Here is a 17,573-nt window from a genome sequence, read left to right as displayed (position 1 = left end):
TTTCTTCATGGCAAATTACCCATCCCCGAACGTACTCATATTCTTTCTTTACTGAATTCAGGAGAGGGACCACCCCCATGGAGAGAGGATCATACTGTCGGAGAGCCTACTCTCCTACAGGGGCAAAAGAGAGAAGTGAGTGAAGGGGACTCAAGGCAGAAAGTGCCCAAGCATGCTCTTCCCTTCGGGACCCCTCAGTCATGAAAAAGGACCTCTGAGTTCCACAGGGAAGGCTGTGTGCAGTAAGTCAGACTGTCTGGTTGAGCAAGGTTCCATTCTGTTATCCCCTAGTCTACACGTTACCGTTCTCTGGGGGACTGAGGCTAGGGCCCACTCTGGCTGTTATGTTCGTAAGTGGCCATCCACTGGGACCAGCCTGATCCTAGTGATAGGAATTAGAGAGGAATCCGCAATGGGAAAGCAAATCTCTGAGTAGAGGAGTCAGCGCCACACAGTTCAGGTGTATCTAGTGAAGATTTTTCCCTCCACACTAAACCTTAGAGGACTGTGGAATCATTTTACTAAGAAAAACCAGATAGGTTAGCTTACACAGAGCACTTGTCTAACTGACATGCAAAGAGCCAAGACAAACCTATAGTGATCCCTGTGGCAATAAATGAAAAGTTCTGTGATTGTTTTTCTGAACTACTAAATGTACTACACAAACACATAGACTTCTAAAACTCAAGTGATAAACAGCTTCGAAATTAAATGACTTACCATAGAAAGGCCACTGTTACTTTTGTTTGTGAATGTGTCTCCACTAGCACAGTCAATGCCAAACAACGCACAGATGTCTCCTGCATACACTTCCTCAACATCCTGAATAAAGAACACAAAATAGTACTTGCAAATAATACAAATCAGGACATGGTAACTGAAGAGTGATCGCACAACGAACACACTGTACATAAACACACATGGCAGCATCTCACCACGCATTCTACAGAGAATGGATCTGCTAGAACCAATGTAATACCAATCATCAACCAAGGCAAGATTTACCTTGAATAGGGCCTTTATTTAAACCACATCTCAACTGACAAGATTTTACTTTACACAGAAACTCAGAGCTATGGCCTCACTAGCGGGAGGATCTGTAGTACTGACAGAACACAGCCTTATACTGCCGAAGGCATTTCTGTGGATTAAAAAGGATGTCGTACATGGGCTGCGACAGTCCAACAATGAGATATGCAAGACGGAGATGTACAAGGAAAAACTGCGAAGGAAGTTTTGAAAACAAAGGCGGGAGAATTCAGCCCATTGTACTTAAAATAACCTTAATTTCTCACAGATGCAAGCAGTCAAATAAACACAGGAAATCTAAGAACAAAGCACTGGTGCCTCTTAAGCTTCCTAGTTTTTGTCCATTTATACTGACAGCTCATTCATAACAGCTGTGGCTGTGAATGACAAGGGTGCCTGAGTCTCTATCGGTCCACAGATGTAAACATCTCGTAGCCTCTGGCCCATAAAAACATCTGTGACAATCACTAATCCCTGTATCAGGCCCCCTGCTGCCTATCTCACAGAACAGCAATAACATCCAATTTTGAAAGACTGCTTATTCATCTTCCAGGAGAGACAGTTATGGCTACCACAAATTTCTGAATGTCGTTAAGAGTTTGCTCAGACTAATAAACTTCTCTAGGAATATAGAGCTGACTGGGGAAAGAGCAGGAGTAGGAGACAACCCCCCACACTCGGCATTTCTACTAAGGCTTAACCCTAAAAGACCACATAGAAGGCTAGAATAGATTCAGAGGCAATTCAAAAATTCAAGCCATAAATCAAAGTTTATTTCCCAGATAAGACCTTGAGAGGTTCTCAATCTTCAGACAGATTCGAGCACCTATATGATCCTTCTGGGGGTGTTCGTTCTATAACAGGAATAAAAAACTCTGGGATTCAACAGGGCTTTTCACACGGGGCCATATTTCTGAAAGTAAATTCACTGAACAATGTGGGACACTGTGTGTGAACTGATTACTCTCAATTACCTTCGAGAACCACAGTTCCACTGTCCCAATCTGTTACACTCTTTGTAATGACAGCTCTTGAGAAAGGTGCTAAATCTTGGGTTCTGGGTTCTAAGTCTTAGGGAACTGACTGGCCCTTCTCCTTAACCTTGGCCATTGAGGAAATACAGCTAATCACGGTGTATAAAATGTGTCCTGAACATCTGCCAATTTAGCCCATACCAAAGTGCTCCATCAGAATTATAGCACAACTAAGTAAAAAGGAAGAAGCTAGAAAAATATTCAAATAGAAGTGACTTTCTTGTGGGGTCGGGATACCAAGAAGGTAGATCTATTTCACCTGCATTAGAGAAATTTCTGATCTGCCAGGAAAGACATATACTTGCCTCCATCATGTCAGCATGCAGGCGAACCAGCCGCTGCACCCGCACTTTCTTTCCTGTTCTTGTGTTGTAGATGGTGTCACCCTTCTTCAGCTCTCCTTGATAATTGCGGACATAAGTTAACTGTCCAAATCGCCCAGCCTACAAGTCAAGATTGGGTAAAGCAGAAAGAAGAATAAGCAAACTTAAGAATCAAAATTAAGAGGAAAAACTTCACGACAACCTCCAATTATTCCCTATCAATTTTAGTAGTATATTTTATACATGCTTTGGCTTATTGTCTGAAATACTTAAATACTAGCTTTAAATATACATGAGTTAGATGGTTATTGTTGATCTTTTTGGTACTACTTCTGATGCCTCTAAAATAAAAATTAGAAAATAATTTTAAATTGTGTATGCAATAAGGTAACATCCTTCTGCTTTCTATTATTATTTCTTAAGTTTGGTTTAATACAATTAAGATATAAAACACAAATAAGTTATAATTATACAAAGACAACAAAAATATATTTAGAAATGTTAAGACTATACATCTAAAAAAAAAACTTTTGACATAGAACCTAGAAAGCTATATAAATAAGCATTCTTTAAAGTAACTGAATATAAAATAATCAAGAATCAACTCCTCAATACTACCACTAACCAATGTTTTAAAAGTTGCCAATTCTTCCCATATTAATTTACAGGTTTAACACAACAGCAATAAAAATCCCAAGAGGAATTTTTAAACATATGATTAATAAGAATAAATGGATAAAAATAGAAATTTCTGAAGTATTATGGCAATGAGAAGAAGCTAACCATGACCAATATACAAACATACTAAATATTCCAAACTTAAAAGGTACAGAAGTAGCACAAATTAAACTGACTAGCCCACAGAGTAAAAATATCTAAAATGTAAAATACATTTGTCAACAGATGATGAAGACAAGAGACAGAACAATGGAAAAGTACAGCATTGTTGCAAAACTGGGAGCTGGACAACTGGTCCTCTATTTGGAGGCAGAGGAGACACATTTAGAGTCCACCTCACAGGACCCCGCAAAACAAATTCCAGTTAAATTAACAATGAAAAAAGAACCGTCATACAAAAAGTAGAAAACATTTATGAAATATATACAAAGAAGAGGGTTTCTAAGGTTAAAAATGAGAGAACTACAAAAGACTGATACATTTCACTATAAATTTTAAACTGCTGATCGTTTTTAAAAATAAGCTTTATTAGAGAAAGATCATTTAATAAACACTTTAACACTAATTTAAAAATAAGAAGTGACACCATTGCAAAGAGGAATTGTAACTGCATAATCAATATATGGAAAAATGTTCTCTACCATTAGGAAATAAAGCAAGATATAAAATACTATTTACAAAAAAGGACTTAAAGCAAGATGAATTATTAACTTTCACTTATAAAACCAGTAATAATTTTAAAATAATAATGTTGATAAAGACTCAGAAATATGAAAGAAACCTGGCAATAAACTATTAAATATTAAAACATCCCATTCCTTTAGTTCAGTAATTGCCATTCCAGGAATCCTAAGACAACATTCCTAAATGTATATTTTTAAAAGCTTTACCCATAAAAATTGTCACCACAGTGTTATTTGTACTTTTTAACTTAAAATTATGTTTTTTAGAAGTAATAAATATATTGTAAAAATTTTAAAAACTGAAAGCCCCCAAAATATAATCCCATCCCAGAAATAACTACTTTTAACACTAACTTAACCACCTTCTTTCCCCTTTAAAATAGTATGAACAGAAGCAAGAACAACTTAACAAAAAGTACTCCCAGGTGCCCAAATCTTGGTTTCCTAATAACATTCTCGATTACAAGAAATGGAACCGAGGCACCTAGAGAAACAGTTGATTCTAGGGTGGAGACAGGGAGGATAAATGTGGAGGATCCTGCAGTCCCACAAAGTCAGGAAGTATTCAAAAGAACAAAATATTGCAGAATGTCAAAAGGACACAGGAGCAGCTAAAAGAGCTCCAATGGCCAAACCCGGCCAACCAGCACAACAAAAGAAATCACACACTACTCATTATAACTCAAAATACATATCTATGAGGCCACACTAATATAAAGAAATGACTGAATAAAAATATAAATGGGGGAGAGAAGGCATCTCTCCCATATAAAAGAATCCCGAGTAACAGTATATACGGCTCCCTCAGGGGGCGGAGCATAATGCCCCACAGCTGAGTGTGGGCCTAGTACAGCAGCTTTCTCCTGCAGAGGCAGTATGGAAAGGGGAGAAGGGGGAGTAACTTTCAGCAGAGAAATTTGTAACAAAGTCTTTTTGTAACAGGAAGACGACCTTAAAAGAAAATTTCCACATACAGCAATTAAATACATTAGAAAGCAACTTACCTCCAGTTTAAAAGCCAGGCCTACAAATGGGTGGGAACTGTTTCTCTCGGAGTTCATTAAGATTTTGTTTTTCTCTTTTGAGTCACTTAAAAAAAACAGAAATCTGTGAGATGCATTATTTGATATTTATTTTATATCTTTTTGTTTCATCAGAGTATATCTGAGAAAAAGCATATACGTACTAAAGATTTCTGACCTCACATAAGTGAAATTTCACTGAAAAAGATCAGTAAGAATAACTTCTCAGGGCTTAGTTACTACATTATGAGAGGACCAGAACAGATTTAAAAAACACAAAAATGGCAGAGAAAGAAAAGAAAAATAATCAATGAGAGCTTAAAAAAAAGTTTGTTTTTTTTTTCAAAGTTCAAGGTTTTTGTTGTTGCTGCTGTTGTTTTGGTGTGGCTGAAAATGGCTAGTCCCAAATGAAAAAACTTACTAATGACGTAAACCTTGGTAGATAATAAATCATACTTCTAACTCACAAACAGAATATGATATGGCAAGTGGTATAATAGTTTTTTATGTGTCAAAAGTGTTACCCAAATAGAAACTGGCAATTGGTTTTCATAAATTATGGGGAAGAAAACCCCACAAACACAGCTTAATCAAAAGTACCATTCTTAAATTCCTTCATAGTGCATAAATGTTAACGTATTTCTGCATAAACTAAGATTCAGCTTCTAAGACTTACTCCTCCTGATTGAGAATAGCATAATTTTGTACTTCAGATGGATTTGGGAGGTATTCCAAAACAGCATCTAAAAGAGGCTGAACTCCTTTGTTCTTCAGCGCACTTCCCAAAAAGACAGGAGTAAATGACCTATTTAGAGTAGCTCTTCGGATTGCACACTACAAAAAAAAAAAAAAAAATTAACAGTTAACCTTAAAAAAAAGTTTTGTATTTCAGATCAATTACAAACCAACAAGTGAATAAAAGGAATGACACTTTTTTTTTTTAAACAAGCTGTGGCCAGTTTTATTAAAGAAAAATTTTGCGTGATTTACTTTTCACCAGCCTGTTCCGGCATGCTTCTGACGATATCAGAATCGCCTGGATCAGTGAGAGCCAGCGCGCATGCTCTGTAGTATCTCCCGCATGCTGTGCCCGAGTCAATATTATTGCCACTGCAGCGACGGACACCAGTTTTGGCCAACATGGCGTAGTATTCTATTTCAGATTTCCTCCAGGCTGGGCAGTTGTTGGCGGGGATGACCAGTTTCGCTTTGCCATGTCTGATCATTTTCAGAGCCTCCTTGTACCCCAGCACGTACTTCCCCCTTTTCGTAACGAGCCGGAGCCTAGAGTTGATCGACTCCAGAGACTTTTTTGTTTTCTTTGCGGCCATCATCTTCCTGCCTTAGATGCGGGACGGCCCCAACCAATAGCAGCCACCAAAATGGACGGGAGAGGGAAAGGAAAGAGGAGAAATGACACTTTTTGGAGTACGGGCTATAGTGGAGACTAGAATCAGATCGGGTCCTCTATAACTTAAGGTCAAAATACAAGAAAAAAAATTGGTTCCTTCTTCAGGCTAGGAAGCTATTTAATGTATAAATGCTTTCAACACTCTTGGAATGTCACTAATTTTCAAAATGACAAAAAATATATATACACATAGAAAATAGGCACACACATAGAAATGTGTAAACAGTATGCTAACAATTATGTAAAACATAAGGAAAAGTAATACACACACACACACACACACACACAATATCTCTGGAAAGATACACCAAAAACTATTAGCTGGTAAACTGTTTTAGGGAGGAGGCAGAGAACTAGGCAAATAGGAGACATGGGAGATTTTTTCTTTACTGTGTACCTTTGTATACTTTTAAATGTTTAAAACCTACGAAAATATCATCTGTTAAAAAAATTTAATAGATGTTTTTTTTTTTTTAAATAACATACCTACAGGAAGCCAAGTAGTACAGATCACTCATAAATTAAGAGCCATGAGAGTAACAGGCTCTAAAATAACGACCTCCAGGCCTACCTCAACCCTAGTGCAAGCACTATGAATGTGTCCCAGCTGCGTGCCACAGGTGGCCCTCCTGGCTAAGCAGGTCTTGGAGAGCAAGCAGTGGAACTTACTTTAGGTCCTCACAGCTGAAAGAGGTCAACAGCAGTGCTGTGGCCACAAGCTGCCACAGCAGAAATAGGGAACCAGTGCACAATTATTTCTCAGTCCTCATGAAAAAATAGAAAACTAGTTATCCTAAAAAAACCTTAAAGCAAAACACTTACAACCACAATTTCTAAACATCACCACAGTGAAAAGTAGGATAACAGCTGCACACAATAAAGGGAGTATAAGAAAGGGGGGAAAGTGCATGGCAAGAAAGCAATTACTATTTGAAAATATCTTAAAAGCTTGCTTTCGCTGTTGCCAGGATCCATAAATGGCTAGGTCACTAACCACTTAAGCTCCCTTATGCCACAGGACCACAACTCTGACTTACCACCCCTCCCTTATATGCAAGTAGGGACACAGAAGAATCTTACGACATTTACTTTACAACAGAAAAACAGGAGGGTGGTAGATAAATAGAAAAAAAAATTACAACTATCCTAATACAGCCTAACAAAAGCTTTATTTTTCCAAAAATTTCCCTTGTTTTCCTAAGAACCATTTTCACACTTCAAAGGTGTTGCCTTTCCATTGTCCCTAATAATATATCCAACAATACAGAGGTATACCCACGTATCCTCTGCAGAAAACAGTAAACATGGCAGCACCGAATCGGCTATGCTTAGAAAGGCCTGTTTACAAGGCTGGCCCCCTGGCTGGTGTCTGGGAACCTGGATTTCAGGAGGGTTCCCAGCATTCCCAGAATGGTTCACTGTGACTACACTATCTGCATAAACAATGGAGTGGATGCTAAACACCTGCTTTCCCCCTGGAAGTCTGGAATCTGGGTATGTTCGAGGCAGAGGATGTCTGTGACTAGCCCCTAATCAAACCGAAGGCACCGCGTTTCTAACGGATGAGATTCACGGTACAGTCACAACTCAGTGCTGGAGGAATGAGGCGTGCCCTGCCATGACTCCACTGGCAGAGGACTCTTGGAAGCTTATACATGATTTCTTCTGGATTTCACCTGTGTCTTTTCCCTTTGCTGTTTTTGCTTTGTATCCTTTCACTGTAATAAATCATAGTCATGAGTATGATAATGTGTTGAGAACTCTGAGCAATCCTCGTGAATCACTGAACCTGGGAATGGTCTAGGGGACCTCTGACATACGCCCTTTAATAGATAAAAACCTAACTCTGTGTTGTGGTTACCAGGACACAACGCTTGACCTATGCCTTCCTACACAGTTTGTGAAAGCTAAAGGACTCAAGTTATGAGATATATTAGTAAGCATCCTCAGCTTCGATAGGGTTCTTTCCTTGTGCATCTGACCTACTATAAACTCCATCGTGCAAGGTCTTACAGTAACCATTTATCTGATCTCTGCTAAGCCTACCATGTGGTCTGCAAAATAAGTTCAGTTTTTTTAATGGTAAAATAAACATAAAATTTATCATTTTAACCATTTTTAAGTATACAGTTCAGTGGCATTAAGTACATTTATACTGCCGTGCTACCGTTATCACTATCCATCTCCAGAACTTTTTCATCATCTCAAATGGAAACTCTGTACTGCCTGAACTCTCTGTTCTGTAACCCAGCCTTGTGCCACCACCCCCGGTAACCACTATTCTGTCTCTAGGAACTCTGACTATTCTGGGTACCTCATTTAGGTGGAACCATACAATATTTGTCCTTTGACGCCAGTTCATGTCATTTAGCATGTCTTCATGGTTCGTCCACGCTACATATCAGAATTTCATTCTGGTTTAAGGCTAAATCATAGCCCATTGTAGGTATAAACTAATTTGGTTTATCCATTCATCCACTGATGGGAATTTAAATTGTTTCCAGCTTTTTGGGGCGCCTGGGTGGCACAGCGGTTAAGCGTCTGCCTTCGGCTCAGGGTGTGATCCTGGCGTTCTGGGATCGAGCCCCGCATCAGGCTCCTCTGCTGGGAGCCTGCTTCTTCCTCTCCCACTCCCCCTGCTTGTGTTCCCTCTCTCGCTGGCTGTCTCTATCTCTGTCGAATAAATAAATAAAATCTTTAAAAATAAATAAATAAATAAATAAATAGTTTCCAGCTTTTTGCTATTATGAATAGTGCTGCTCTCAACACAGGTGTACAAATACCTATTTGGGTAATTCTTTTGGATATTATTCAGAAGTGAAATTGCTGGATCCATATCATAGTTCTAGGTTTAATTTTTTGAGGAATGGCCACACTTCTTCCACAGTGACTACTTCATTTTACATTCCCACTAGCAATGCACAAGAGTTCCAATTTCTCTACATCTTCACCAATACTTGCTATTTTACTATCATTAACAGAAAAAAATTTTTTTTTTAAATAATAGCTGTCCTAGTGGATAAAGTGACATCTCACGATTCTGATTTGCCTTCCCTAATAACCAGTGATGCCGGGCATCTTGTCGTGTGCTTACTGGCCATCTGCTTGTCTCCTATGGAAAAATTCTCTATTTGAAAAATAAATACCAGTCTTAAGCAGAGATCTTTTTACTTTAAGGAGCTAAATGATCAAGTGAAGGAATGTATACAGCCTTCTAAACAGTACAAGTATCAACATTTGGTCTGCAAACACTCAGCAGCCTTGTCACTTAACCTGTCTTATTGCTGTAACACTTGTTTATCTTCTTTCTTAAGATATACTCAAAAGGTTGGATGTTTAAATATCTTTTCTTTTTTAGAACTATGACTCCTTTCCCATTTTAAGATGTTACAGAACTCATTACTTAAAAAGTAATGTGCCATACCAAGTATTTTTTGAAAAAACCAACAATGTTAAATTCACTCAGCTTTCATTAATAAAACCCAGGCATAAAAGCATCATGTCTCTTACCCACATAAAATCAAACAAAAAACCCCACCCTCTTTTTTTTGTTATTGCAAGACTTATTTTGAGAGCACTTGCCTTTAAATCAGAAACTGAGGGGATTCTTTCCTCCAGGAACATCTCACCAAGCTGCTCATCTGAATCGGCAACACATTCAATCAGCTCTTGCCGATGGTCAGCTGCTGCTGCCCTGAATTCTGCTGGAATTTCCCCATATCGCACCACCTGACTAAGAAAAGAAATGCTTTATTTTACTACTGTAAAGATATTCAATTAAACACTACAAAGCACCAATGAAAAAGATAAACCCTAATGGCTAAAAAATTTTTATAGATGAGAAAGAGCTCTGATGTATTTGCATTAAAGTGGCAAGTAAGACTAATGCAGATCTTTAAAATTTAGACAGAATAGTGGGCAAAAATATTTAAACAGGCACAGCAAACTGCAAAGGCTGTGCTACTAGTAAATGTAAGAGCCAAGATTCAAAGGCCTTCTGATTCTTAGGCTCATAGGACTCTTGAAAATTCTATTAACCAAATTAATCAGAATATCACAGTCACTAACAAGGAGGAATAGAGACCTGACTCTGTTCCTTTCCATTAATAACAAACCCAATCACACAATTTTAACACAGAATGCTTTATAGTAAAAAAAAAAGGTTACTAAATATGACAAACTCTTCAACCCTAGCCCCAGGTCTCCATTTCGCTGGGGGAGGGATAGGTTAAGAGTTACAAATAAAATATGCACAACTGAGAAATGGATATACTTGATATTTAAAAACATCAGTCTCAAAGGTTTCAAAGTATTTCTTTAAAAATGGAAACTAATGTAAAAAAATAAGCTTTTCAGAAAACATGTTCCTAAATTAAAAAAGTAAAAGAAGCCTACTGCATATAGTCAGAAAATAATTCCTATTATCCCCAAAAAACCTCTTCACAGCCTTCAGATCATAATTTCATCCTTCCTGTCAAGCTCCCTGGTTCTTAGCCTCTTATGTCAGAATCAGCTGCGGGTCCTCTTGAAATTTATATACCCAGAGGTCTAGGGCTGGGAAAGGGGGCAGGTATATTAACAAATTTCATCTGTGGTTGGGGCATACAACAAAGTTTAAGAGCCTTTACTTTAGGAGACAAACGTGTGCCCTGGTAACTTTGGGAAAGTGGATTTATTCATTCATTTACAAATATTTTCTGAGTCCATATTGTGTACCAGCAAGTTCTAGGGCTGGGGACAGCACTGAATAACTTGATAAAATATCCCTGTCCTCTTGGGCCTTACATTCTAAGAAATAGTAGATAAACTATAGTCACTATTATCACACACAAAGTGAGAAAAATACCTCATCTACTAGGCAGCCTACACCCTTTCCCTGCCTACAAGACAGCTGATGAGAATAAATGATAGTTAACTGAACACAACACCATTCACCCACCTCCCAGACTAGCAATCCCAGTTTCACAGCAGAGAAAGCAGAGAAAGCAAACCTCTCAGGAATTACCTCCGGAGAAACTGCTAGGCTGTTGGGGCCACTCCTCATAATGAAGGGTCATTTATGACTTCCCACATTGTCCAAAACAGTGCCACTTATAATGTGGTCACATAAATGATAGCATCACCTGAGAGCCTTCCAGAAATGCAAATTCCAGGTTCCACCCTTGATCTACTGAATCAGAATCTTCTGGAGGTGGATCCAGGCATGTGTTTTAACAAGCTCTCAGGTGATTTTTCTGAATGTCAAATTTTGATAACCACTTTTGTATGTAGACGTCACTTAAAATTCATTGATGGATCAAATGCCATGTCAAAAAATTACCAATCTGCTTCTTATATTATCCAATATTATCCAAACCATATTTGTACTATTTTTAACTGCTTTTTACATATTATCATTTTATCTTTCTAGTCTTATAAAGTAGAGCGAACATGCATGATCCATATTTTTTCCCAGTTTTTATCACAATACCCAGGACACAGCAGCTACTCCATAAAAGTCTGCAGAATGAATCAATGAATGAACAAGTGGAAAAAGAGATACATTATTAGCCCAAGCTGAAGGCCTTTCACCATACCATGCATATCATAACATGATATAAATTACCCAAAAAGCAACATACTCTCCCTTGGAATGAATACTAAGCAAAATGGGAAGCAACTAGGATTAAAGGCATTAAAACACAATCATTTTGGAGTATATTCCTCCAGCCACATTTTAAAAAGATGTTTTGTCTATGTTTAAAGAAATCATCCTTTTTCTTCTCTTTGATGCTTTTTAAAATGTAAGACATTAATAATACATTTTTAACTTACCCAAAGTCTCCATCAAAATAGATGGCTCGTTCCTCAATAAGGTCTATTATACCTCTAAAATTGCCCTCCAAACCAATGGGTATCTGCATAAATGCTGCATTTTGACTCAGTTTAGACCTGAAAAATAAAAATACATATGTTTACCAAACAAAAATACATATGTCCTCCGTAAATCCCTTTGAAATGACAAATAAAAATAAAAGATGTTGTGGAACTGAGAGGGGTATCATCAGGCGCTCAAAACAGAAAATATAAAACAGCTGGGAACAACCAAACTCACCATGCTCAGGAAGCCAAAACCCTATTTAGGCAATAAAAGAACTCTAAAATAAGTATTTTCCCATCAGAGCCCCAGAATATCCTGGATCAAAAACATAAGGGGGAAGAACAAGTCAAAGGTGGTTGGTCAGAAAATTAAAGGACAGTGGGATCACCTTGCCCATCTCTCCTTCTTAGATCAGCCGACTCTAGCAAAGCTAAGTACAGTTATCTGAAGAGGAAGTTCCTACAGGAGAACTTTTAGCACACATGTTAAAAATCAGACATTCATCATCAGCCGGTACCCTCAATCAGGCACGGCTACCGAAGAGATTCACTGGCAGGAATTCTCACTCAAAAGAAATATGCTCTGGCTACCATTGTTTAGTCTAGACTCTAGGCCCCCATCTGTAACTATGGATAGATAACTAAGAATCAACAAATATTTGAAGGTTACCAATAGCTTGAAAGAGGGGTGTGAGCTCAAGAAACAATATTAACTTCCAAGGAGAGAGTTATTAAAATAAAATGTACAGATTTGAGAAGTAACTACCTCTCTATTAATGAAGACGATGCAATAAAAAAGTTTAAGAAATTAATTACATAATTGCAGAAATTAAAAAGAAAAAAAACAGGCTAACAGAAGGGACACAGATGACTATCAGATTAGTAAGCTGGAAGACTGACCTCAAGAATTCTCTCATAACCCAATCCAAAATGAGAAGAAACAAAATGTATGAGAATGTATGGTAGAAAAGTGAATACATGTAGATGAGATCCAGAAGTTCTAAAATCTGTTTAAAAGGAGTTACAAAATGCAGATAAAAGGGAGTACAGCAGAAAGAGAACTGCAGTAGTCAAATGTTAAAAGAGAATTTTCCTGGAATTCAAAGACTTGGTGGAAACAGTCTATCCACTGCCAAGTACAAGTAAAATATAAGTAAAAAGGACAAAAAGTGAAAAGGTTTTGTTTTGCCAAGAAATTATTACAAATACCCAATAAAGAAAACTTTCATGCTCATATTCCCAAATACAACACTTCCATCAATGCACACAGCAATACTGTCACTTTAAGTTCTTTCACACCACATCCTTCGTCATCGGACACATCAATCACTCTTGGTCTCTCCACTACCACAAACTTTACTATTTTCATCGGCCCTAAAATATGAATAGGAACCTGAGAGCTCCATTTACACATCTACCAAAGGTGAAAAGTGAAACTTCCACTCTTTTCAAAGGCCATGTGAAACATACACTATTGGGTAAAGTGTAAAATGCTACAACCATGACTCAGTTACATCTGGTACAGAAAGAAGTGTTACTATGTCTTAGCAAGTATGTTACCATATGAACCCAAGGGAATACACCATACTACTTAAGGGCATTAATTAAAATTTCTCCAGCAAAGGTTAACACAGAAGATGACCCTCTAAGTTGGCCTAAACATATAAAGTACTTTTAGAATCCACACTACATTATTCTCTAATCACAGCAAAACAGTGAATCGCCAGACTGTTTTCTGAACTCACCTTAAACCTCCCTACAATTTAAATCATGTTTTCCCCATTCTACAGAGAAGGTAGCTCATGAGATCACACCACAAACCAAACTGCTGACCTCGTTGTTTCTTTTACTACAGTAAGTCACTCAGATAAATAAATTTTTTAGAGAAAAAATTTTTTTAGGAATAAAGCTTAATGACACTGAATTAATTGTCCTTCTGTATGTAAGGTTTCTTATCCAAATCATCACAGCCCCTCCTATTCTTTCTAAGGCTCAGTACCTCATTTGCTGCAGGGCCCTGGCAGGGTTGGAGCCCATTCGGTCCAATTTGTTAATGAAAGTTAGAAAAGGAACATTGTAGCGCTTCATCTGACGATTAACAGTCATGGTCTGGCACTGCACCCCTCCAACAGCACAGAGAACAAGGACTGCACCATCCAACACTCTCAGGGCCCTTTCAACTTCTATTGTGAAGTCCACATGTCCTAAATGGAGACAAAGAAGTGTGAGGGTCTTAAAGTATGAATTTCTGTAACATGCACGATTACAAGCTTTTGTATCTCTGCTCATGACATAGGTCTTCTAATTAGAATGTGGAATTCTTAGAACACCATACTATTTACTCACCATAAGGTCCAGGGGCCCATCTCTTCAAAAAACTATGAGGGCATGGGCACCTTTAAATCAGCTACAGCTTTCAACAGGCAAGAACCTTCCCACTCACAATTCATTTGCACTGTTTTTTAAGGAAAACAAATAATGATGAAGTGCTCTAGGTCCCAAGTCAGATTTCTCCAACAGGAATTCACAGTCACACTTTTAAATATCATTTGACACTCAAAAATGAGCTAGGCCATAGTAAAGAATTAAATGAGCTTTTGTCAAAACAAGCTGCAACAATAAGAATAAGAATTCAGCTCACCAGGAGTATCTATGATGTTGATATTGACATCTTTCCACATGGTATAGGTGGCTGCCGACTGAATAGTGATTCCTCTTTGTCTCTCTAGTTCCATGGAATCCATGACAGCACCAACGCCATCTTTACCTTTCACCTAAACACAAGCACAGAAATTCAGAGTCCCCTGTCCCTGCATCCCAAGAAGGAAAGAAATCTTTACTGAGATGGAACTAGAACACAGATAGTTAACTGAAGCAATTTTTAGAGAAGGCTATCGTCAGAACATATCTTGTGAAACAGAAAAGTGATTACAAGTTTTGTCCTCTATTTACTCTCTAACCCTCTTCCCACTGCTGTTTCCAGCAATGGCTAACATAGAGCAATCGCCTCAGTCTCAGAGCCAACCTCGTTTCCTCTGCACCGTTCCTGTCCACCAGCCTAGTGGTAGTCCATGAGCAGATGCTCAAAGGACAGATTTGTCCCTGCTCTACGACATGTGGATTTTGAGGCCTGGGTGGGAAGGATTCAGCTTTCAAAATACATGATTTAACAAAATGAACTTCATCTGAAGAAATGGAGAGTTAAGTTACTCAATGATATGGTAATTTCTTTAGAAGACTTTCAAGTTAAAAATTTTTTTCCCTGATGAATGTATTTTGTAATTATTAACATACTATATATAGTTTTAAACCCTTTTCCACTTAACATTATAAACACCTTTCCATAACATTAAAAAATATGTAAATACAACTTTAACAGCTGCTTAAGTATACACATGACTTTTTAATTGAAGTATAATTAACAGTTATATTAGTTTCAGGTGGAGACTTAACATTCCTAAAAAATCTGAGGATACTCATAGTTTCTAGGAAGATTCCTCACAACACTGCAAGCCAGTTTGAGCTATGTATCCCCTTTGTGACGGGACCTCGATAAAGATCCACTGTAACCATTCTTTTAACCTTTTAGGTTTTGTGATGTTTTATTAAATCATAACTGCTAAACAATTAAAACCAAGCTCTAAGTAGCTTGGAATCAACCATAAACCCCATACCTCATGCATCTTTGCAATTCTGCCAGTGTAGTAAAGCACTCGTTCTGTTAACGTAGTTTTCCCAGAATCAATGTGAGCTGAGATTCCAATATTTCGTATCTTTTCATTAGGAATCACTCCTGATGAACACCATCGGCAGACTTTCCAATTAACCTGGAAAAATTAGAACTTAAATCAATGCACTTTTTATGAGAGGTTGGGATCCTTCCACCCAGGAATCTCAGTGGACACAAAACGTCATGTGATAGCCTGGAAAGGCAAAAGAAGGAATGCCTCAAACTGCAACTCCTGTAACCAGAGGAGAAGCTGCAAGAGAGGACAGAAAGGACATACACATTCTTAAAAATAAATCAATCAGAAAAATATATTCAGATAAGCTAGTTAAATAAAAAGGGACAGATACTTTTCCAAATGTCACAGGTTTGAAAACATGCTGAGGCTGATAAAACCAGAAAGACAACTTCCAACAACTACTTTAATAGGAAACACATGTTTTAAATTTTACTCCCCACCCCCCCCCCTTCTCCCTTACTGTAGTTCACAGCCAGCAAGCGTGTTTTCCAACACATATGCCCTGTGCTGAGGTGCGGACAGCTCCAAGGGAGCCCACAAAAGCTTTCCAATTCCTTTTGCACAAAAACAATTACTCTTGAAAAAAACTTTATTTCATTTTGGTGGAGACGGGGGTAAGGGAAAATCTTGCATTTTATGTAATCAAGACACAATCTAAAATCTAAACCTCTCCCTATAGGACCGCACATCTAAAATACACTGCAGCACTTCCGGGGAAAGGGAAACAGAAGAACTTGGAAAAGGTGGTCAAATACTAAATGGATTCTGGTGGACAGGCACTTAGATGAAATCCCATGAATACCAGCAACCAAAGCAAACGTGTCTGCGTCCTAGGAAAGGCTCAACTCGTACCCAAACCTACTCCACTCCGCATCCCCCGCAAAAGGCAGAAATACGATCAAAGAAAAGTACTGGGAAGTTCGAACGCCAAAACCACCCAGGGTCGGCCCAAAGAGGGCCGTCCACAGCCCAGGGGCACTGTGCAGTAAAAAGAGCACTCGATAATGAGTCAGAAGCCCTGGGTTCGAACCCTGAACACACGAATTTTTCAGCTATTCTGACCGTCACTCCAGTCACTTCTTTTTAAGGTATAACAGAGAGAGAGAGAGAGAGAGAGAGAGAGAGAGGCTGAACCGTAATTTGGTGGCCCGTCCGCCCACTCTCCCAGGGCACCGAGACGCAGCTCATGAATAACGAGGATGTGCAGGTACCGAAAGGCTTTTCAGCACTGAGGCACGACACCTCGTATCCAGAGCTGTCAGGAGGTCCCCGGGAAGGCATCACTGTTCCCCAGCCCTGGAGGGACAGCAAGGTCCCGTATGCAGTCCCTGGTTCGGTCTCGCCTCGCCGGGTTCCAGTACCTGCTTCCCTTGCCAGGACAGGGTGGCGGGGACCCGCGGGAGCGGCCCGCGCCCCAAAGCCGCGGCGGCGGCTGCTCCCAGCAGTCTCATGGCAAGCGCAGAACGAGCGTCAAAGTCCGGCAGTTGCGGGTCCGCTCAGCAACCTGACCCACACCGGGAAGCGCTCAAAGTCACGCTGGCAAGAAGTGCCGGAAGAGGGCTTCCGGGTCGAAGGACGCGGGGGAGGAGACAGGAAAGGAGAGAGGAGGGACTTCCGGACCTCAGCGCAGAGCAGTCCCCTCCGCTGCCCTCGCGCCCTCTGTGGACTTGGAAGAGAAAGTGCAGTCGCTTTGGCGAGCTAATCAAGCATTTGCACGTTCCTAGAAAAATGCAACCTTTGAAACGTGGTTATTTTGCGTATTCATTGTTGCCGTCATGTCTACTTTTG

The 17,573-nt window shown here is 39.0% G+C and overlaps 1 protein-coding gene and 1 pseudogene across 1 annotated transcript in view; both read right to left on the bottom strand.

The window, feature by feature from the left end:
* Window positions 1-17,352, bottom strand: part of GFM1 (G elongation factor mitochondrial 1) — a 42,512-nt gene extending 25,160 nt beyond the window's left edge. The window contains exons 1-10 of the mRNA XM_045811767.2: window positions 17,147-17,352; window positions 15,714-15,866; window positions 14,681-14,813; window positions 14,039-14,243; window positions 11,995-12,111; window positions 9,763-9,913; window positions 5,446-5,603; window positions 4,752-4,836; window positions 2,369-2,506; window positions 721-822 (exon numbers count right to left, since the gene is read on the bottom strand). Of these exons, the coding sequence (XP_045667723.2) occupies window positions 721-822; window positions 2,369-2,506; window positions 4,752-4,836; window positions 5,446-5,603; window positions 9,763-9,913; window positions 11,995-12,111; window positions 14,039-14,243; window positions 14,681-14,813; window positions 15,714-15,866; window positions 17,147-17,236 (1,332 nt within the window). The 5' untranslated portion in view covers window positions 17,237-17,352. The remainder of the gene's footprint in view (window positions 1-720; window positions 823-2,368; window positions 2,507-4,751; window positions 4,837-5,445; window positions 5,604-9,762; window positions 9,914-11,994; window positions 12,112-14,038; window positions 14,244-14,680; window positions 14,814-15,713; window positions 15,867-17,146) is intronic.
* LOC123801642 (large ribosomal subunit protein eL30 pseudogene) lies at window positions 5,614-9,756 on the bottom strand (annotated as a pseudogene).
* Window positions 17,353-17,573: the final 221 nt, after the last annotated feature.

Source organism: Ursus americanus, chromosome 20 (assembly GCF_024610735.1).
Source record: "Ursus americanus isolate L20-20 chromosome 20, mUrsAme1.1.p, whole genome shotgun sequence".
Lineage (NCBI taxonomy): Eukaryota > Metazoa > Chordata > Mammalia > Carnivora > Ursidae > Ursus > Ursus americanus.
This window is presented reverse-complemented; position numbering and strand designations above follow the sequence as displayed.